This window comes from Vombatus ursinus, unplaced genomic scaffold (genome assembly GCF_900497805.2).
Source record: "Vombatus ursinus unplaced genomic scaffold, bare-nosed wombat genome assembly UNPS02014807.1, whole genome shotgun sequence".
In the NCBI taxonomy this organism is placed as follows: Eukaryota; Metazoa; Chordata; class Mammalia; order Diprotodontia; family Vombatidae; genus Vombatus; species Vombatus ursinus.
In genome coordinates, this window is record NW_020954585.1 from 40,165,354 (window position 1) to 40,189,460 (window position 24,107).

The 24,107-nt window shown below is 38.9% G+C and overlaps 1 protein-coding gene across 2 annotated transcripts in view; it reads right to left on the minus strand.

Annotated features, from left to right (window-relative positions):
- Positions 1 to 23,840, minus strand: part of CARNMT1 (carnosine N-methyltransferase 1) — a 44,198-nt gene extending 20,358 nt beyond the window's left edge. Inside the window, exons 1-4 of one of the 2 annotated variants that reach the window (XM_027875114.1) lie at positions 23,590 to 23,648; positions 17,675 to 17,714; positions 15,983 to 16,178; positions 14,900 to 15,063 (exon numbers count right to left, since the gene is read on the minus strand). In XM_027875114.1, coding sequence (XP_027730915.1) covers positions 14,900 to 15,063; positions 15,983 to 16,177 — 359 coding nt within the window. In that variant the 5' untranslated portion in view covers position 16,178; positions 17,675 to 17,714; positions 23,590 to 23,648. Of the gene's footprint in view, positions 1 to 14,899; positions 15,064 to 15,982; positions 16,179 to 17,674; positions 17,715 to 23,589 lie in introns of both variants that reach the window. The other variant, XM_027875113.1, reaches the window with a different exon arrangement.
- Between the last annotated feature and the right edge of the window lie 267 nt (positions 23,841 to 24,107).

Below are 24,107 nucleotides of genomic sequence, written 5' to 3' on the forward strand. Positions count from 1 at the left end.
GAACTCAGTTCCTCCTGACTCCAGGGCCAGTGCTCTATCCACCGCACCACTTAGCTACCCTGAGAGTTTTTTCAATGAGGAAACTTACTCCTATAAAATCATAGGACTAGATCTTACTTCATTCAGTTGGATCTCAAATATTTCAAGGGAACAAAGGTCTTTCCTCTCCTTGAGCAACTAAATTTTATATCTCTAAATTCCCCAAGGGTCACAGATGATTACTTTAGCTACTTACTGTTCATTTCTGTAGAAATAAGAATACTCCTTCTGCAATAAAAAAAGATTAAGTCTATGCAAGATTTATACTCAGTTAGCTGGGTAGTATTTAAACATCTACTATATATCTAAGTGATCATAGGGAAAATGAACACTACATTACTACAGGAGAGAAATCCACTACCTTTTCCTCATACCAGTTAAAGCTTTGAGTCTATTTTTATGTTAATTACATTAAAAAAAAAAATGCTTTCCATGATCCAAATGTTCAATAGGAGAATGAACCTATATAGCATTGCAACTTATTAAAAAATCTGAAGATGTCAAAGAAGAACAAGTTAGAAGAGTTTTGCTTCAGATCTCTTATTCAAAAGTGCACACTTGCAGAATTATTTGTATAGCAGACAAATGGATCCAAACACTAAGAATCACAGACTCAGAGAAGAAAAGCAGAGAAATGCGCTTCAGCCATACACTATCAGACGGGTCACTCTGCAGGCTGGTTTTATTTAACTGTTATGAGGAAGAGGTAGTATATATTCAGAAAACATTATGATTAAAAACAAAAGGCATCAATAAAACTTATCTGAATAAAAATATAAACATAAGAGTGAAGTAGAAATGACAATAGTCAACCATGTGGGATCCAAAGGCAAAGCTTTTGTTTATTATGTTTGTTTTAAAGGGTTGACAAATAATAGAGGGCAACAACTATGAGAGAAACACCACTATCCTTTGAGACAAACTGAATGAATATTAACCAAATAAGACTATGTCCACAGTCATATTGACAAAGAAAGCCCTCAATAACTTTATCATCTTTTTATAAGCATTATTGTTCAGTCAGTTAATTGTTTCTGACTCTTCATGACCCCATTTGGGGTTTTCTTGGCAAAGATACTGGAGTAGTTTGCCATTTCCTTCTCCAGCTGATTTTACAGATGAGGAAACTGAGGCAAATGGAGTTAACTGACTTGTCCAGGGTCACACAGCTAGGAAGTGTCTGAGGCCAGATTTTAACTCGGGTCCTCCAGGACTCTAGGCCTGGCAGTCTACCCACTCTGCCACCCAACTGCTCTTAAGTATTATAATGATGGACAAGTATGATAGATTCAGAGAAATCTAAGAAGACTTATATAAAATGACAAATACACTGAAATGAGTGTGACTGGGAGAATAATTTATGTGATGATCACAATAGTGTAGGGGAAAAAAATTTTTCAACATTAAAGACCTCATCAAAATGCAGTGAATAATCCTGTCTTTGGAGCATGCCACCCACTTCTTGTTAGAGGTGAATTTTTAGACAAGGTTCATGTATTTACTTGTTAAAAGGATGATAAGATAAGTTGGTGGGTAATGTTGTTGCTCAGTACTGTCCAATTCTTTGTGACCCCATTTGGGGTTTTGTTGGCAAAGATACTGGAGTGGTTTGCCATTTACTTCTCCAGGTCATTTTGCAGATGAGGAAACTGAGGCAAACAGGGTTAAGCGACTTGCCCAGGGCCACAGAGCCAGTAAGCAACTGAGGAAGGATTTGAATTCAGGAAGACGAATCTTCTAGAATTAAAGGCCTGGCAATCTAAATACTGCACCACCTAGCTTCCTCAGTAAGTAAAGACAGAACTGCAAATAAATAAACAGATAGATAGATAAATAAATAAGAGCACCAATGAACTACTAATAATATATAAGTGAAAACGAAAAGCTTTGAAGGGAACACAAAGAAATTTTGTTACTGCATTAAATTTTATCATACTTAAAAAACCTAAACTATATAAGAAATTGTTTCACATACAATCTTCTTTCTTATACCCCCTTTGTATACCAAAATATTCATATGTTTGTTGATAATGGTTATGTCCATAATAATAAGGAAAATTTTTATTTCAATTCCTTAAATAACAAAATAGCAAGCAGAATAATATACAAACGAAAACAAGAAGTTCAGAAGGGGATACAAACAGAGCAATTTTGTTACTGTTCTAAATTTTAGCACACCAAAAAAAACCCAAACTAATATTTTAAGTGTATAATAGAAAAAACATAGGATTACAAAGGAAACCAATTATATCAAAATATATATAACAAAAACAAAAAACAAATGCAGATTCACGGATTCCTTGAAACCTATTCACAAACCTTTTGGGGATATAAAGATCCCAGGTTAAGAACACTTGCTTTTGATCTATGTATCTACAAACTTTAAAGTACTATAAAAATGCTAGCTACTATTATCATCATAGCCTTCACTGGGGCACTGAAAGGATAAGTGACTTGACTATGGTCACAAAGCTAGCATGCAGGACTAGAACCCAAGTCTTCCTGGCTCCAAAGATGTCTCTCATCTCAAAGAATATTCTATCTATTCTATTATAATCCCGAAATATTTTATAGCATATTAGATCTAGAAAGGGCCTGAGTGATTTTCAGTTAGTGTCTACCTTCCCAAATTATTATTTATATGCTTATATATTTACTTGTTGTCTCTTTTTCTCCTTTCCCAGGGAAATGTAAACTTCTTTCAAGTAGATATTGTTTATCTGTTCCAATCCCTTCACTTTACAGACAAGCAAATGGGCCTAAGCAGGTAAAGGTTAACCTATGGTCAATCATTACTTAAGATGGAAGCTCCCTGAAGCTTCCAGAGATCTTCCATAGCACCTATAACAGAGCCCTAAAAACAGGAAGCATTCACAGTTCTTGGTAATGATATTGAAATCTGGTAACTTACTTAGGACAGATGAATGAATTTCGGATAGATCCAAGACACATTTACTAATGACAAGATTTATACTTTTCTTGTATCCCTCTATGTGACTTTCCCTGTGTTGGCCAGTTTAACAGTTGCTAAATAAATACCTATTGGTTGACTTTCTTTCAAGGAAATGAGGCACAGTGAAAAGAATGATCTTAGACTTAGAAAACTTGGATTTGAATCCTGCTTCAATCATGTGGTAGTGATGAAGCTTGAAGCAACTTATTTAATCTCTTGGCATTTCAATTTCCTCATCTGTAAAATGAAGGGTTTGGGGAAGATCAGAAATGTCAAACTCACCACATTCCAAATTTAGTATGACTTGAACTAAATTAAAATGTGTAACTGGGAATTGTTTAACAAAGTAAATAAAAATGCAATACAACATAATGTTAATTTGTGGTTTTCTGAGTCAGTAAGTGACCCACAAGAATCCAGTTCTACTTGGGTTTGAGACTCTTAGACTAGATAATGTCCGAGGGTCATTTCTGCTCTGATGTTGTCTCACTAGTTTAACTGCTTCTAGATTTCTAGTTCCTGAACTTGTCATTCCATCGTCCCACTTCGTACCTTTACAAAAGTGGTTTCTGCTGCCCTTCTTGCCCCGGCCTGGAATATACTACCTTTTTTACCTCTCTCACTAGGCACTATGTCATTCAATCTGGTTTTGGAAAATATCTAACAAAAAAAGATACAATAGAACACAGATATGTTAGTCCTCAGGGATCCTTATGTGGAATTTAGTGGCCCCAGTTTCTTTAAGAGTCTGATGTCACTGGCAACCCCAGAGTGCTCTAGGTAATTCTCTAAATGTTTAAGTTCCATAGGAGGTACCTGGACCACAAGTCCAGTCCCTGTCCCCCTTAAAATCTTTAGCTTCAATATAAGTGCCATCTCCTATAGAAAGCCTTTCCCTAGTTATTAGTAATCACTACTTCATCAATAATCAATAATCAATCAACAAGCTTCATTAATTGCTTCCTATGTGCCAGGCCTGTGCTAAGCATGAGGGATACAAAGAAAAAGTAAATACAGTTCTTGCCCTCAAGGAGCTTACATTCTAATGTTAACAACATGTATAGAAATCAATTCGTAAAAGACACATACAGAGTATATGGAAGATAATCTTGGTAGAGAAGGCACCAGCAGGAAAAGGCATAGGCCAGGAAAAACTTCCTGAATTAAATGATGCTTGAAAAGAGCCTTGAAGGAAGCCAGAAGTTCTATGAGGCTAAGATGAGAAGGGAGAGGCACTGTAGGAATGGAAGACAGTGTAAAGACATGGAAACAGGAAACCAACCATTGTGTGTGAGGAACAGCAAGTAGGCCTGTATAGAAATGTGTGGAAGGGAGGAATGTGCAGGAAGACTAAAAAGGCAGGACGTGGCCATGTTGAGAAGAACTTGAAGTGACAAACAAAGGACTTTATATTTGATTCTAAAGGTAAGAGGGAGCCACTGGAGTTTGCTGAGGAGGGAGGATGTGTGAGCTGGTCAGATCTGTGCTTTATGAAAATCACCGGCAGCAGTGCTGTGGATGGATTGGAGTGTAGGGATACCTGTGGCAGGGAGGAGCAACTGTAATAATCCAGGTAAGAGGTGATGAGACCCTGAACTAGTGTGATGGCTGTGTGAATACAGACAGAATATGGGAAAAATGCTGTGGAAGCAGAAATGAAAAGCTCTGTCAACTGACTGGAGATATGAGGTAAATGAGATAAAGTAGTAGAGGATAATAACAAAGTTGAGAACCTGCGTGACTGGAAGCATGGGATGCCCTCCCTTGATAGTAATAGGGAAGTTGGGAAAAGAGGAGGGTTTGGGAGAGAAAATAATGAGTTCGGTTTTGGATATACTGAATTTGAAATGCCTGAGGGACATCAAGTTTGAAATGTTTAATAGGCAATTGGTAATATGGGATTAGTGTTCAGGAGAGAGTCTAGGGCTAGGTATACAGATCTTGGAATCATCAACATAGACAGGAAAACTAAACCCACGGGAGCTGAAGTGAACACCAAATGAAATTGTGTAGAGAAAAACAAGAAGGCTCAAGACCAAGGCCTGGGGGCAGCTAGGTAGCACAGTGGATAGAGCACGGGCCCTGAAGTCAGGAGGACCTGAATTCAAATCCGGCCTCAGACCAAACACTTGATACGTACTAGTTGTGTGACCCTGGGCAAGTCACTTAACCCCAACTGCCTAAAAACAAAAAAATAAAAATTTAAGACAAAGCCCTGGGGGGACACTCACACTTAGTGAGAGTGATATGGATGAAGATTTGGCATAAGAACCTGAGAAGTGTCACACATGGACTGAGAGAAGAGTTACTAAAACCCAGAGAGGATAGAGTATGCACAAGAGGAGATCAACAGTGTCAAATGCTGCAAAGAGGTCAAGGGAGATGAAAACAATACAGCAAAGTAGCAGGAAGAAGTACAGCCTATCTCCCGCACCAAAACTCTGACAAATTTATCAGATACAATTTTGTTCAGAAAATCTAAGAACTAGTCATCGTGAGTCATTTTTCCAGCCCAGAGTGGCTTAAGGAGACAGAGAGGTCTGTGGACACTGGGGACAAAGTCTAGGCAGCATTACAGAGCCCAGGGACTGAAAGGCAACATTATGCATCAAATTAAGAAGAGATCCCAGGAGATCCTTGAACTAGCACAGAATGTAGGAATGGGTGCCAACTGGCAGTTCTATCAAACACTACCCAGTTCTGAGTTCACATCTAAAGGTGGCAGAGAAGAGCAGTCACTAGTAGGCCCCAAATTAGCAAGAAATAAGTTTAGAAGCAAACAGTAAATGTGTGACTCTGATCTCAAGGGGAGAGCAGATCTCATTTCTAGTCATTAACTTAGGGTTCAGATCCATAGTGGAATAACCAGGAGTCCAAACCAAAAGGAAGCCTATAGTTCATTTGTTCTGAACCTACAGAGTCTCTAAGTGGGCTAATAATAGTGGCTGAGTCCAGCATTAGTCTACTGAAACTCCTCACTAGGGACAAACCTGGGTGAGGAATGTACAGAGTTCAGATCAGGAGATTCAGTGAGCAGACTTTGCCCCAGATCACAACACTCTGGGACTAAGCTGTGAAAGTAGAAGGATGTAAGAGTACAGATGCTCAGGACAGACATTCCCCACAGAAGTATACAGAGTCCAGTTGTATTATAAAGTCCAAAGTCAAGATGCACACCAGAAGAATGAGCTTAAAAAAAAAAAAAATCAAACTGTAAAGAGCTATATACTAGTGACAGAGAAAACTCAAGACACAAGTCTAGAAGAAGATAATGACTCCAAAATACCTACATGCAAAACCTCAAAGAAAAAAACAGCTTCGACACATCTAACTAGAATTCCTGAAAAAGTTAAAGCATATTTTTAAAAAAGTTAAAAATTTATTTAAAAAAATGAGAGTAATAGAAAAAAATGGGAGGGAAGATGGAATGAGAACTCTGGAAGAAAGACTGGAAAAGGGAATTTTTTTTAATGGTAATTTTTATTTATTTTTTTGTTTTCAACATTTACTTCCACAAGATTTTGAGTTCCAAATTTTCACCCCATCTCACCCCTCCCTCCACCTCAAGATGACATGCATTCTAAATACCCCTTCCCCTAGTTTGCCTTCCCTTCTATCTCTCACCCCCTTCTCTTATCCCCTTCCCCTTCAATTTTCCTGTAGGGCAGGATGGATTTCTGTACCCCATTTCCTATATTTCTTATTTCCCAGCTGCATGTGAAAACATTTTTTTTAAACATGTGCTCTGGGTTCCAAATTTTCTCCCTTCCTCCCTCTCCACCCACCCTCATTGATAAGGCAAGCAACTAAATATAGGTTATACATGTGCAGTTACGCAAAACACTTCCATAGTAGATATGCTGTGAAAAACTAACTCTTATTTCCCTTAATCCTATCCTGTCCATCCATTCATTCTATTCTTTCTTTTGACCCTGTCCCTCCTCAGAAGTATTTGCTTCTGATTACTCCCTTTTCCAATCTGCCCTCCTCTCTATCATTCCCCTACTCTCTTGTCCCCTTCCCCCCCTATTTTCCTGTAGGGTAAGACAGATTTCCATACCCAATTGACGCATGTTATTCCCTCCTTAAGTCAAATCCTATGAGAATAAGATTCACTCATTCCCTCTCACCTTCCCCCGTCTCCCCTCCACTGTAAGAACCTTTTCTTTTCTGTTTTGTTTTGTGTTATTTTTGTGGGATAATTTACCCCATTCTACCTCTCCCTTTCTCCTTCTCCTAGTATATTCCTCTCTCACCCCTTAATTTTACTCTCCAGATATGATCCCTTCATTTTCAACTCACCCTGTGCCCTCTATCTATCTATCTATCTACATCTATATATACATACATATAATTTTTTCCCCTCCAACTACCCTAATACTGACAAAGGTCTCATGAGTTACAAATATCATCTTTCCATGCAGGAATGTAAACAGTTCAACCTTAATAAGTCTCTTATGATTTTCTCTTTCTTGTTTACCTCTTCATGTTCTACTCGAGTCTTGTATTTGAAAATCAAATTTTCTATTCAACTCTGGTCTTTTCATCAAGAATGCTTGAAAGTCCTCTATTTCACTGATGGACCATTTTTTCCCCTGCAGGATTACACTCAGTTTTGCTGGGTAGGTGATTCTTAGTTGTAATCCTATCTCCTTTGCTCTCCGGAATATTATATTCCATGCCCTGCGGTCCCTTAATGTAGAAGCAGCTAAATCTTGTGTTATCCTGATTGTGTTTCCACAATACTTGAATTATTTCTTTCTGGCTGCTTGTAATATTTTCTCCTTGACCTGGGAACTCTGGAATGTGGCTACAATATTCCTAGGAGTTTTCCTTTGGGGATCTCTTTCAGGAGGAGATCGGTGGATTCTTTCCATTTCTATTTTGCCCTCTGGTTCTAAAATATCAGGACAGTTTTCCTGGATAACTTCTTGAAAGATGATGTCTAGGCTCTTTTTTTGATCATGGCTTTCAGATAGTCCAATAACTTTTACATTCTCTCTCCTGGATCTATTTTCCAGGTCAGTTGTTTTTCTAATGAGATATTTCACATTGTTTTTTAATTTTTCATTCTTTTGGATTTGCTTTACAGTGTCTTGATTTCTCATACAGTCAATAGCTTCCAATTGCTCTATTCTAATTTTTAAGGAAGTATTTTCTTCAGTAAGCTTTTGGACTTCCTTTTCCATTTGGCCAATTTTGCTTTTTAGGACATTCTTCTCCTCATTGGCTTTTTGGACCTCTTTTGCCATTTGGGTTAGGCTATTTTTTAAGGTGTTATTTTCTTCAGTATTTTTTTGGGTCTCCTTTAGCAATTTGTTGACTTGTTTTTCATGATTTTCTTGCATCACTCTCAGTTTTTCCTCTACTTCTCTTACTTGCTTCTCAAACTCCCTTTTAAGCTCTTTCAAGGCCTGGGACTGATTCATATTTTTCTTGGAGGCTTTGGATGTAGGAGCTTTGGCTTTGTTGTTTTCTTCTGGTTGTATCTTTTGATCTTCTTTGTCACCAAAGTAAGATAATATAGTCTGACTCTTTTTGTGCTGTTTACTCATGATCCTGGACAATTACTTGAGTTTCAAACTCTTTGTTAAGGTAAAAGTCTCCTTCCAATGTGAAGAATGTACTGTCCCAAGCTTCAGCGGTTTGTATAGCTGTTTTCAGAGATACTTCTAGGGACCTGTAAATTTTCAGTTCTTCCAAGGTGGTATGATAAGGGGCGAGGTGTTTTCTCTCCACACCAGCATTCCTCCTCGCCCCAGGACCGCCCCTCAGAATTGTGACCCAGATCCAAGCACTGGTAAAGCAAGAGATTCCTGCCTCAGTACTGGCAAAGAGAGCCCTGCAATCCCCCTCTGATCAGCCACTTGATTCCCCCTCAGTCTGTGGGCCAGAAGCTCAGGAAAAAGTCACGGCCCCGGGCTGCGCTCGAGACTTGCAACTGAGATCTAGCTCCTCTCTCACTGCAGTCACAGACTTTTCCCACTGACCTTCTAAGTTGTCTTTGGCATTCAGGGGTTGAGAAGTCTGGAAACTGCCACAGCTGCCCGCGAGTCAGTCCTCTGGGACCTGCTGCAGGGTCACTGCAGCCCGCGTGCCCACGCCGAACTGCGCTCCTCTCCCTGCCCGTAGTGACATACCTTTCTGATCAACCATCCAGGCTGTCTTTGGCTGGAAATTTGTTTCACCCTGTCTTTTTGTGGGTTCTGCTGCTTTAGAATTTGTTTAGAGCCATTTTTTTAGGTATTTGGAGGGCTTTGGGAGACAGCTCAAGACAGTCACTGCTTTCCCTCCGCCATCTTGGCTCCACCCGGAAAAGGGAATTAACAGCTTGGAACAAGAGGTAAAAAAAAACCTTACTCAAGAAAATAACTTCGTAAAAATTAAATTGACCAAAAAAGAAGCTAAGAATTAAGACATAAAGAAATATTACCACAAAGTCCAAAGGCTGCAAAAAAAATGTGAGGCATATCATAGCAAAAACTGACCTAGAAAAAAAGATTTAGGAGACATAATTTAATATCCATTGGACTACTTGAAAATAATTACCAAGGGGGGCAGCTAGGTGGCGCAGTGGATACAGCACCAGCCCTGGACTCAGGAGGACCTAAGTTCAATTTCAGCCTCAGACACATAACACTTACTAGCTGTGTGACTCTGAGCAAGTCACTTAACCCCCAATTGCCTCACAAAAAAAAAAAAAAGAAAATAATTACCAAAAAAAAAAAAAAAGCCTAGCATCAAATTTTCTACAAATTGTAAAAGAAAACTATCTAGATCTTTTAGAACAGAGAGCAAAGTAGAAATAGAAAGAATTCACTGGTCCCTTCTTGAAAGAAATCCCAAAATGAAAACTTCCAGGAATATTATAGCCAAAATCCATGTCAGAGGTTGAAGAAAAAATACTGCAAGCAGTCAGAAATAAAGAATTTAAGTAATGAGGAGCCACAATGAGCATTACATACAATTTAGCAGCCACCACTACAAAGGAGTTGAGAGTTTAGAGTACAATATTCCAGAAGGCCAGAGATCGAGGCTTGTAAGCAAGAATAACTTACACAGTAAAACTAAATATAAACCTACAGGAGGAAAAAATGGACCTTTCATGAAATGGAGGACTTCTAAGCATTCCGGACGAAAAGACAAGACCTAAGTTAAAAATCTGTCACACGATACAACAATACAAGAGAAACACAAAAAGTAAATATGGGTGTGCAACCATAAAAGACTAAACAAAGTTAAAATGTCTACATTCTTATATGGGGAGATGATCTATTTAGCTCTACAGAACTCCATCAGCATCAGAAGTCTTAGAGCGAGACTAACTGGACAAAGGGCCTGGGAATGATTCTATTATGTTTGGATGACAGCAAAAGAAGAGTGGAAAAGGTAGGGAAGAGGGATGCATTGGAAAAGGCATGAAGAGAAACAAGAATGGGAAAAATTATTTTACAGAAAAATGCAGGGAGGAAGACCATACAATCTTCACTGTATGTGCGGCAGGCATCGACACTTGAACCTCACTCCTGTCTGAACTGGTCAAAAAAGAGAATAATACACATGTACAGAAATACATTTCATCCTACAGGGAAACAAGATGGAAAAGGGTTAAGGGAAAGGGTAGAGGAATAAGAGGGAGGATTTAGTCAGAGGCAAAACAAACTCTTAAAGACAGGTGGAAAAGAAAGAGAAGGAAAAGTCTAAGCAACAAAGGATGGAGGGAAATACACAATTAGCAATCATAACTGTGAATATGAACAAGATGAACTCACTCATGACATGAGACAGGATAGGTGAATGGATTAGAAATCAGAATCCAACAACATGTAGTTTTACAAGAAACACACTTGAAACAGAAAGATACACATAGAGTTAAAAATAAAGGGCTGTCTTTTTATTTCAGTTGAAGCATAATAGTTTCTGCTCCAGTCCTTTATTATCATCATGAATTCAAATCTGGCCTCAGACACTTACTAGTTGTGTGATCCTGGACAAGTCACTTAGCCCTGTTTGCCTCAGTTCCTCATCTGTAAAATTATCTGGAGAAGGAAAAGGCAAACCATTTCAGTATCTTTGTCAAGAAAATCCCAAATGGGGTCATGAAGAGTCAGACACAACTAATCAACTAAACAACAATAACTTACGAAAAATGACTGAACAACAAAAAGCACCTACCATCTTCCATAAGCACTAGGGAGGGAGAGAGGGAAGGAAGGCAGGAAGAAAAGAAGGAGAAAAGGGGAAGAGAGGGAAATTGTTGGAAAAGTCATAGAAGTCTTAAAGTAAAGAAATGAGATGTTCTGAGCTGTGCTCCCTCCTTATATGGAGGTTGTGGAGTTCATGGCTTAACTGTAGTTAAGCCTTAAAGGAAAACAAGGACTTCAAAAAGCAGAGATGAGAAGGCAATGTTAGTAGCCAAATTTGGCTTGAACAAAGTTCAGAGAGGGGATTAGTATGACATATGGCTTGAAAGGTAGATGGGATCAGATTATGAAGAGCCTTAAATGCCAGGCTGAGAAGTTTTTACTGCATCTTACTTTTAGTTACTAATAGTTTTTTAGAGACGTGATCACTTCTATGCCTTAAGAACATTATTTAGGTGGTTAGATGTGTGAAGGATGGATTAGGGGGAAGGGACTGGAAACAAGGAGCTCAATCAAGGTAAAAGTAGTCCCGGGAAGAGGTGATAAAGAGTCTCAACAAGGGTGATGGCAGCATGAGTGGAGAAAAAAGGAAAGATGTGAGAAATGTTTCATATGTAGAACTGACAAGATTTGACAACTTATTGGCAACATAGGCTAAAGGAGTGGGAAGAGTCAAGGAAGACTGGGAGGATAACAGTGTCCTCAACAGAAATAGTAAGTTTGGAGGAATGGTGTTACAAGAAGAAAATAACACACTAAATTTGAAATGCCTATGTAACATAAACAAATAGATATATCAGCAAACATCTGATGAAGTATTACTACTTTTAGTGAGAAATTAGCACTAGATCATATAGTTAAAATTCAAAAATTAAGGCAAACTGAGACATAATAGTCTGAGCAGTAACCAATAAATTGGGTCTACGGCCTCTCAGTAAGGTAGGACTCACCAGTCTTTGTAGTTTTGAGAAATTCAGAACTGAGTAGGTGGGGAAGACAATGTGATTGGTTACAGGTTGACAGCATCATGGAAATGGGGAAAACATGAATGGTTGTATCAAGGAAAGTGGGCTAGTAACCACTCCCTTTATGACAATTGAGGAATGTTAATTGCTTTATGGGACCCATCCGCATCTTATAATCTTTGCTAGGGGACAAAAACTACCAGATTTGCTATCTCCTTGGAAAAGATAAAAACTCCCCTAATTGCATAAGGACAAGTAAGGACAGACAATATGTCTTTTAGGGATGGTAATAAGTTTTAACTTGTGGGGCTCAAAGATAACTTTAAACTAACTCAGAGGGAAATACGAATTCCTGAGCTCAACTCAAGAACACAGAAAAGCGACTTTAGGCAGATGCAGACTCAATTATAACAATCCACATAGCTTAAAATCTGTTATACTGTTTAATTTTGATCTTCTTAATAGATTTGGGAGTCATCTGCATAAAGATACTTGAACCCACAAACTGTTAAAAATCTCCTAGACAATGTATTTAGAAAGGACCTAGGACAGAGTCCAAGGGAATACTCATGCTAAGAGGACAAGAAACAAATGATGATTCAGTAAGAAAAACTGAGGCATCAAAAGGTAGTAGAGATTCTAATCAGAAGATCAGAAGGTAGAGAGACAGGAGAAAGAATATCACACAATACAAGGGAGAAGAGCATATCCAATAATCAACAATACAATTACTAATATAAAAAGCTATGGAATTTTAAGGATGAGAAGAGGTCATCAGATTGAGCAGACAGGAAACTGCTGGTAACCTTTAAAGAGAGTAGTATAGGTCAAGCAGTGGGTTCAGAGGTCAGACTGCAAGGAACTGAGGCAATGAGTATGGATTCCTTCTAGGATTTTAGCAATAAAATACACAGCTACAGCCTGAAAGAATTCCAGGACAAAGTAATGTTTTTTTTTTTTTTAAAGAATGAGGTAGAACTGGGAGGTATGGGTATTGATTTTAAGCCAGTGGTGAGCATTTTAAGCCAGAGATCTGGGTTCCCAAGAACTGGTCTAAGCCCTTACATGGGATAAGCTCCATAATTACATCCCAAGAGTACAGAGAGATAGGCACCCCCAAAAGAAATTCTATACGTATCACATGTACTCCACTGTCAAACCAGGCGTCTCCTGAAATCCCTAAAAGAGTACAAGCTAGAATTATTATCTCCTAATTAAGGTCAGTCAGAGAAGGAATAATGGATAGATCTATCATCAAGTAACAAAAGCCTGATAATTAGCATATGAGGCCTGCCTCCAATATCTTGGGCAGTCCAGTTCCTGGGCAAGTCACTTAATCTCTCAAAGCTTCAGGCACCTCTCTAAGTCTATAAATTGCAGAGGAGGTGTTAATTGTCATTGATAAAGGGAGTTTCTTCATTCTAGGTTTCTCTATACCAAAACAGGTCCAGGTCCTACTTCTATGGTTGGACAATGCTAGTAAAACAGATATGCCTCAATACACAGAATAAAAGTAACTATAAAATGAAATTCTACTCAGATCAATTTGTTAGGAATATGCCATCTGGACAAACTGATAGCCCATGTAGTTCTGAAGAACTGGTTCCTCAGAGGGAGCTATGTTGCTCAATCTTCATGTACCCATTCTTGTTATGAGCCAGATACAGATCAAAAAGAGAGCATTCACATTCCCTGCACATAAGATTTAATTGGAAAGGGCCTTGAAGGTCAGATAGTCCAACCCCTTCATTTCAGACATGAGGAAAACATGGCACAAATGATTTGCTCAAGTTCACACAGCAGTGTGGCCCAGGACCAGAATACAGTCCACTCCAATTTTGTGGTTTCCATTGCATCATACTGCTTTTCCCCAAGTTCTGAATGTATTTTCCCATACATTAGGTTCTAAGGCCAACCACAAAGGATTAATGTAATGGAAAGGATCTTATAATAACAATACCTTTTGCTTCTGGGTAAAATAAGCTTCCACAGACTGATGTAAGAACCTATCATTTACTTATAACATGTAATTTCTGTTCAGACCTGTGACTGGTACACTACTGGCAAGGGTATTTCCTTCACAAGTACACACTGCAGCACTTGCTCTGAAACTTCATGTCTAGGGGAGAGACTCCTCCTGCTTCCCAGGTTGGCTTGTTATCCACTAGGCCACACTATTTCTAGTAACATTGTTAGGATGAGAAAATGCATTCTGGGTTCTAAATAGCCAACCTGAACACCAACTTCAAGAATAGAAGCCATTAGTGCAATGGCTACCAACTGTGTATACCACAAGTTTCATTTTCATTAAGGTTGGAGATACTCCTTTTCCAACTTGAATTTAAATATTCAAAGCTTTTGATAGCAAATGTAATCACTAAAAATATTAAATTCTTATGACTCAAGAGAGGCCATCTGAAATATTACTCATTAAATAGCAATCTCAGATCAATACTATATTAATAATTATCATTCCAATATAAATTCCAACCAAAAAGCAATATGGTTTTGTCATACTTTCCCTTCACTTGCCTATTTGAAACATTTCAAAAGTATTCTTTTAAATTTTCCACTATAAAGTAGGGTGTTTTGAAAAACTACTGCATCAACAATGCAAAAATCCAACTAATTCATTTCAAGATGAAGCAGCATAATTTCTGTTAAAAAAAAACAAAACACTGCAGAAGGTGCTCAGAATGTGCCTCTATACTGTTTAAGTATTACTGACAAACACTCCACAACTACATGTCACCACACTAATCTCAACAAAATTGGCTAAAAACAAAAGCATTATTTACCATCTGTCCTTTGGAAAATTTTTTACAATTTCTTTAATGATTGGCTGGTAGCAGGCATCTCTTTCAGCTTTCCCAGTTTCACTCCAATCTCTTACAAATTGTTTCAGTGTAGATTTTAACTTATCCATGTCAAATGTGGATGCTGGCATAATCTTCCCTGTCCCCTGTTTAAAATACAGTGAGTAAAAACAGTTCAAGAAAAGAAATCTTGAATAAATTCAACAGACATGCTGAAAACAACTGGGAGAGTTATTACAGGTGGCTTAATGGATAAATCTCTTGCCTCTCACATCTACCACCAACGTTTCAATGAAGCTTGAGATCCTTAGTGAAATGAGTTTGGTGGTCTCAACTCAGCCCTCAACAGATTAAAGTTCTTTGTCAAAAAACAACCATAGATTTGGGCAGTCATCTTTACTCAGAAGAGGACCAAACCTGAGCTGCCATAGACCTAAGAAGAGGGAAGATCCTCTAGGTGACTGTAGTGGCCATTTGATGGAGAAGCTCACACTGGAGTGGCCCACCTGTACCTACTGTGTGAATATAAAAAGAAGACTTCAGTTTCTAACACTATCAGCCCCTTAAACTTCCTAAGAATAAATATTATTTTAAAAGGATAGTATGTCAATGGATAAACTGTATTGGTAAAAATACTTGGGGATCTTAAATATTAATTTTTTAGTGTTAATAACAAATAACTACACTGTCTAAAGTGAGCAGTGACTAACTATTATGGCAGGATAATAGTAATCAAATGAAGAGGCCACCTAAAATGTGAATGATTAAATTAATAACAAAATCAGGTTTTAAAGTTGTTACCCCTTTATTAGAGTCAGCGTCAACTACGTGACTGAGCATATTAGGAAAAGCTGGTTGCTTTTCAGGGAAGTGATTAATATATATTACTAACTCTGATTTCATTGTCTGACAGTAAGTTTATGATACCAATTAGCACAGTAAGATATATGATTAATATGAAACCAAGAAAAGGAGAGGGGAGCATAGGTCCTACTTCATAGGTCATCAAATACTCAGAATTTAAGAAGTGGAGGAATTTTTGCATTTTAGCCTGGCTTTACATACATCTTCTCCATACTCTTTATTTTCAAACATATGTATGCAGTCATTCACAATGATTTGTAGTATATCTTGATTATGATCAATGCATTTCCGAATTTTGTCCAAGTGAAGAAGAAATTGAGGAAGCAGGCTCTGCTGGTTAACTGGAAGTGATCTGAATTGCCTTTCTGTTCGATTCACTCGTTCATGCATGCTCATTCTAGAAAAGACAAAAACAGTCAGTGGCACAAGGATTAACACCAAAGGGTAGTCTTATCTTCTTTCACATAGCTGTTCAATTGTGTTCTTAAGATACTGTTCAGTCATGCCACAATACTTTTCAATTGAAGCCATTTCAACTTTGAAATATTTTAAAGACCATGTTGTAGATCATTACTTTCAATTGTAACCTTTAGCTCATTAAACATCTTCTAAGCTCTGAATGTTCCTGTTCACAGAAGTCAAACAAAAAGTAGTATGGAATCTTTGGGAAAACTAACCATTTTCAGAACACTGGAAGAGTAGAAATAAGGGGAAGATCCAAAAACAAAAATCATGGAGAACTGAATCGATATAGATGAAATACTTAATCATCTGAACCTAAATATGATGTTTAGCCAAAGCAGTTAAATATCTTAAACTTTTCTACCAGCTAATTCTGCAGAGGGCTGCCCCCCCATATTTTATTAATGATAAGCTCTTATATTTGTGTTGTAATTTATAGTTTACAAAATATTCATATTTATTATCTCATTTGCTCAAAAGCTTTGAGTTAGATAGTACAGGTATTATTATTCTCTATTTTAGAAATGGGGAAATTCTTCTTCTTTGGGTCTGCTTCCACAAGGCAATGTGAGTTTTGACCTCAAGCTTCCAGATCTCCAAATCCAAGGCTCTTTCCACACCATACCTAAGTATTCTGTGTTAAGTATAATTTTTCACTGTTATATCATATATGGTCATATGAAAAACTTCAACTGCAATGAAATGCCCTAGCAGTTGAACTTAAATCTTATGAGAAATGCCTCTATTTTTGATTGAACAAATATGTATTCCAAGCTTCCTGATAATTATTTCCTATAACTGACTTTTATAACTGACCCATAAAATTAGAAAAAAAAGGAAATAAAAGTAAATGTTGGGTAGATATTCTCATTTTACAGATGAACCAAATGAGGCTCACAGAAGCTATGTGATTGGCCTAAGGTCACATAGCTGAATAAGTAAGTGATAGGTGGAACCTCCAGGCCTTCTGATCACAAATGAGCTCTTTTTACTATCTCAGTTGTAAAGAACTTTAGCTGAAGCTCTTACCAAAATCTGACCAGGAAGACAGTTAAAAACCATATAGAGTCCAGGCAATTGCAAAGAATTGCAATTCCCTCCCTCTTCTGTCAGACCTTTCAACCTAACCCTTAAGACCCTCCCTTCCCCCAATTTACTCAAGCAATAACAACCTTTTCTACATATAGATGTAACATTTTTAGTTATTTATATTGACTTCAGTACTTACTTTTCTATGAATAATAATCTAAACCTAAGAGTTTTAAACAATTAGGAAATTTACCAAGCAAAAAAGTTAATGATGCATAATCTTTCTTAACAAGGACTGAGAAAAATTTCCTTCCCACTACTTCACAATGAAGTAGTGTAGTGTAATGGAGAAAGTGCTTGATTTAAATTCAGAAGATCCTCACTCAGCAGCTTACTACCTACCTGGGGAAGTCACAATCTTTTAAGGATTCAGTTTCCTCATCTGTAAAATAGTGATGGTTGAAATTAGATGACCTCTGAGGTTTCTTCCAGTTACTAAATCACAGGATCATATAAATAGTGTTTCTGTTGACAGGTACCATTATGGAGTAGAAAAATTTGAAAGCCAGGGACTTGGGAGCCAGGACACCTAGGTTCAATATTTCTGGGTCTATTACCAAGTAGCTAAGTGATCTTAGACAAGTCAATTTCTCTGCACCTGAATTTCCTCCTATGTAAAATGACAGTCCAGGAATGTCCAATTCTAAATCCAGTTCTCAAATCCTATCTAGAGGTATCCAGAAGCAAGACAATTTCCTTAAGGGCTCTTAAGACATAGAATTCTATCTTCCTGGACAATATTCTTTACAATGAGTTTCTTGTCACTGTAGGTATCTAAGAATCCACTGAATGTGGAAGATGGTTTCTTGTTTGTCTTTTGTTCTTAGTAGAGAACCATGACATCTGGAAGGGAAGGTAATGTTCAATTGTGTTCTTAAGATACTGTTCAGTCATGCCGCAATATTTTTCAATTGAAGCCATTTCAATTTTCAAATATTTGAAAGGCCTTAAACAACATTTTCTAAGCTCCGGTTCACAGCAGTCAAACAAAAAGTAATCTGGAATCTTTTGGAAGACTATTTTCAAAACACTGGAAGAGCAGAAATAAGGGGAAGATTCAAAAACAAAAATCATGGAGAACTGAATCGATTAAGATGAAATATTTAATCATCTGAATCTAAATACAATGTTTAGCCAAAGCAGTTAAATATCTTAAATTTTTCTACCAGCTAATTCTGCAGAGGGCTGCTCTCCCTCCCCCCATATTTTATTAATGATAAGCTAGTGCATAGGACTTAAGTGAGGGAGGGCTATGCAAAGTCACCAACCTCACTCTCCTCCAGAGCCATCTGGATCCAGTGACAAGATATAAGATCAGGATGACTGGAGATGGCCCTCATACAATGGGAGACTTTGGCCTTTTTAAGCTAAGGTCTTTCCCAAGTCACAGTTTGTCTTTAAAAAAAAAAAAAAAAAGCCCATTCAGTGATTAAGGTTAGGTATCTAGTCCAAAAAAAAAAAAAATTCAATCTGGGAGGGGAAGACCCTCAGGGTTTCTGGCCAAAGCAGAAACAACTGCTATTTACACTTACTCTAAGCCAGCAGAGCCCAAACAATGACCAAGTGAGCTCAGGCTGGGAAATTGCTGGCTAATCAATGAAAGCCAGAGTGATTTGGGTTTAAGACATGGTCCTTAAAAAAGAAAACCCAGCCCATAAACCCCAAGATATCAGTGATCGAAATGTATATTCCTTTGGGCAGGACACCCGCAGGTAAAGGTATGATTCCCGCTGTGGACAGAGAAAGAGGAAAGAAGGAGAAAAGAAGGGAAGGAGGGTAGGAGAAAAAGAAGAGAAACAGAGAAGGAAGGAAAGAAGGAGCTGCACTGCCCAAATGGAACTGGCCAGTTTCGCCCCCAGTAGGGCAGCTACCACTACTCACAGATGTGGAAGATTACTAAGGAGGGGATGGAAAGACTGATTATTCAGGTATGGGCTAGATTCGACCTTTGAGGTCCCTTCCCCTATGTGATACTGTTTGGCAGGGAAAAAGACATTAAAAAAAAAAAGGTGATGCTTTTAATACTAAAGAAATGTTAGTCTACTATTTTAAAAACAACTGCTCTAGCTATACTCAAAACTTTTCAACTTTAGTAACAAAATATTTATTTAGCATGACTTGTTTGCAGAACACAGAACTTCAGTATTTGGGGAAAAGAAAAGAAAGTATATTTCTTGCCCTAGGAAATTAAAATCTAAAATGACTACACACTGTAATAAAATCAAGAAAAAGTGCTATACTTGTTAAAGACAAATAAACCACAAAGAGGAAAAAAACCAAGTATATAAAAAAGTATTTGGGGGAGATCTATTTGCTACTTTATCATTAAGAATAGGGTGATGTTTCTTCCCTAGATTAGTTAAAGGTGAAACTGGTAATAATGCAAATGAAACCTTAATAAAAATTAAGTGAAATTTCTTCCCTCCCATCCTCGGACGTTTTTGGGGAAAGGGAGGAAGGACAGAGGGAGAAATTTTCAACAGGGACACAGAGAAATTTAGTCGAAATACATTGTATAGAAATTATGTTAAAGAACTGATTAGAAGGAATAACTAGAAAGTAACACTTTATCTCCAAGTCACAGGGCTATTAGGTTTAGTCAGTTATGATAAGCATAATTGTAATTCATTACAAGCACTGACTGTAAGGTTTCAAATCACTGAAATAAACTATCTACTCTAAACTAATACAAGTCCATGGCTCTTCTACAGAGTTCTTAAACATCCTTTTCACATTTTAAAAAAAGAAAACGCACCAGATTTTTTTTTGTCCTTGATCCTTTCATTCTTCCCTCTCCCCAGCTGCAAATAAACTAGGAGTACATATTCTTCTTGTCTATTTTATGCCCAGCTACCCCTCTCCCCACCTTCCTCGTACTTTTACTTCAACTCTTAAGTCAAGTTCAATTTTTCTACCACAATGCTACCATTTTCATTTGCACAAGAGGTCAGAAGAGACATAGAGAAGAGGGACATCTAAGATGGGTCATAAAACCTGGAGAAACTGAAGCTCCACACTAACTCCTTTCTGGCACAGGCAGAGGAAAGGAGCAAATCTCAAGACAGCTTCCTAATTAAACCAATAACTATTTTGCCAAGGCATTTCTTGCACAGGTGGTAGGAACACAGAACTCTGAAGGAGTTTTCAGTTTTTTTGGTTATAGAGCACTTTCAGTTTTTTATACGAAAGTTCCTAAAAATCAAATCACAACATTATAACAAATTAATCTATTATCAAATCAACAAATATTTATCCAATGTTTACTACTAACTGGAACATAAAGGAATAATATAATTAAAAATTCAACAAATTTATCCAAAGACTATAATGTGCTCAGCCCTTAAGGAAAAGCAAATAAATTAGACAACTTTCAACTCAAACATTTATTAAGTGTAAATTATGTGCAAGGCACTGTGTGTGGCACTTGCAAGACACTGCTACAATTTTCTCCTTCAGCTCATCTGTGAAGGGAGAAGAGTAGGATAAGGGAGATGAATATTGACAAATGAGGTCAAAGGCAAGGGGGCTGGAATAAATTATATCTACTATCTCTGATTAAGATTTAAATAATTCCCTTATTTATTTATTCCCTGATTTAAATAAATTCCCTTAAAAGAACAAAAGTTGTCCTGTGTGGGGAAGCTAAGGAAAATCTATTGCCCTCTAATCCTTCCCCTAAAAATACTAGGAGCCTTATGTCTTAACAACGTCACACACAGTTTATACCTGCTGATATCTGGGCTTCATTTGGTTGGTGACATTTGTGATACCTAAAAATATTTTTCAATTCCCATAACAGTATCTAACTTGGCATTTTGCAATATGCTGCAAAGGAAGGAAAGCTGTTTTATTTTCAGATGCAGCACTACACAGTAGAGAGAATAATAGATCTGGGTTAAAATACTGACTGAGACACTTATTAGGTGTTGTTCATGGAGAAATTACCTAATCTCTTGGAGTCTCAGTTTCCTTATTTGTAAAGTAGGCATAATAATACCTGTCGTACCTAACTTTGTAGAGTCATATAAATGTCAGTTATGATATCTGAAAACAAGGTAAAAGGAGGAATAATATTTAAGGGGGTCAATCCCAAGTGAAAGGACTAGATCAGTTTAAGATTAAAAAAAACAAACAAACAGTATTTGGGACTTTTTATAATGCCAGTCAAATCATGCCTCCATGGTTAGTAACAACCTTTTTCATCGTAACATGTAAACTTCTAACACTTGTTATATCATTGTCTTTTTTTGTTGTTGTTCAGTAGTGTCTGATACTACATGACCCCATTTGGGGTTTTCCTGGCAAAGATACAGGATTGGTTTGCCATTTCCTTCTCCAGCTCACTTTACAGATGAGGAAACTGAGGCAAATGGGATTAACTGACTTTTCCAGGGTCTCAAGCCAGATATGAATTCAGGAAGATGAGTCTTCCTGACTCCAAATCCTAACATCAACATTTCTGTACTTAAAAGAGGAGGTATATTAGTCTCCTTCCAGTTCTAAATCTACAATCCTATGATCCTGTGTTTGATATCTACAGAATCTTTATCATTCGCTGAAGAACCACTTACTTTTCTATCCATATAGTCTTTTACATTTTCCCTCATTCTAGTCCCATTCATTTATTTTAAATGGGGGTTTCAGGGTCACTTTGTGCATATAGGGGTGAGTTAACAATATATAGACATCCATCCCAAAACTATTATGCATTATAGGTCAATCCCAAGTGCAGATGGCAGAATGGGAGTACTGATGTGAAAGACAGAAAATCACATTTTCAGGGGCAGCTAGGTGGCCAAGTGGATACAGCACTGGCCCTAAAGTCAGTAGGGCTTGAGTTCAAATCCGGCCTCAGACCAAACACTTGACACTACTAGCTGTGTGACCCTGGGCAAGTCACTTAACCCCGACTGTCTTAAAAAAAATTTCACATTTTCCTTATTTAATTTGGTTTCAGTTTTCCCTACTTAGTAACAGTAGCAGATTTTTAAAAGCCTTGGCTTTTGTCAATTTCTACCAACTATGAAAACCTAAAAATGAACTGATTCAAATTATTCCCCACCCATCTTCAACAGACCAACAAACATAGCATCACTCAACAGTTCACCAGTCTGCATTCATAAAAGATGCAAATTTCAAAATTCAATCAGTATTAGTTTGTAAGGGCTAATATAGTTATGCACGAGTAAAAAACAATCGCAAAAACAGTGCCTGACACTCAATTCCACAAGTAGGATAAACCCTAAGTTTCTCTATATTAAATAACAAGACAAAAAAAAAAAACTGTGTATGAACAGCCTAGCATAAAAACATACAAATGTTGTTACTAAAAGAGCAAGTCCCTATCATATGTGTCGTTTTTATGACCTATCAGATAACTGAAAAATCTCTTTCTAAATCAGGCTTTTAAAAATATTTACTTTTAATTTAATAAAGGCAAGGAACAGTGCTAGGGATAGAAAGATTTTAAAAAGTCTCTGCCCTCGACATGCACACTTAAAAGTGTTACGCAAACTAGAATGTGATTAGGACTTCTATTCTTTACATCTGAAGAGTGGTTCAGTGTCGGCATACAGTAAAGACTTAATAAATGCTTGTTGACTGACCAACTGACAGATTAGTGTTAAGGAGAGATTCTAAGTCTTATGAGAACACCTGAGGAGGTAGGATTACTTTAGGTGGGAAAGGAAGGCAACAACCCGGCCCCTCTAGCGTCTCCCCTTGGAGATCAGCTCCAATTTACCTAGCACACATCTCGTAGGTAAAAAGTTGTCTGCATCCGTCTTCCCCATTAGACTGTGACTTCCCTGCGGGCAGGGGCTCTTTTTGCCCTTCCAGGTATTCTCAGCGCCCATCACACTGCCTGGGGCGTTAGTAGGCGCTTAATAAATGCTGGCTGCTTCTAGACTCGCCCAAAAGACAAGCTTACAGTATCAAAGCAGAGGCAGAGACCTCGATCACATCCCAAGGAGTGCGATCCAACCCAACAAGCATCTATCAAACATCTGTAACGTGCAAAGGTCCGGAGTGCTCGGAGCTGCCCCGGGGCTGAGACGTCACCCCGGGAAGTTTGGAGCCAACTTCCAGCAGGGGGACGGTCCCGTGGGCCGGGGGATGCCGGCGGCCGGCGCGGCACCTGCGGGGGGTGGTGGCGGAGGGGGGGGGCATTGTTGCGTGGGGGGCCGAGGCCCGCCGGGGCCGGGCCGGGGGCGCGCCGGGGTTGGGTGGGGGTGGGGCGGGGGAGCACGAGCCCTTACCCGTAGTAGCGGAAGGCGTTGATGATCTTCCAGAAGTGCTCCCGCTCCAGCCGCTCCTCCTCCTCCTCGGCACTGCATGCCACCGCCGCTGCCCCGGCCGCCGGCGCCCGGCGCCCGGCCGAGAACAGCACCTCCACGTCCTCACTCTCCCCTCGTCCCCCCACGGCGCTGCCGCCATCGCCTCCGCCTTCGGGCGGCTGAACGACGGGAAGCGGAGGGCGGCGGCGCCTGTGCATCGCCGGCCGGGCCCGCTCCTCTCGCGGAGACTGTGGCGGCGGCGGCGGCTGAGCCTTCGGCGAGACGGCGCACGCGGCTGACATCCCCTCCCTGCCCCCGCCCCCTCTCGCTCCTCCCCCTCCGCCCCTCCCCCCGCGGGCGCTCGCGCTCGGGCGATCCCCTCAGGCCGCCGCAGAGGCGCGCCTAGGGCGCTGGGACTGGCCGTCGGGCTCGAGCTCGACCCGCGAGCCGCCCCTTTCTTCGGTGCCCAGTGCCCCGTCCTCCGCCCCCACTCCCACCCC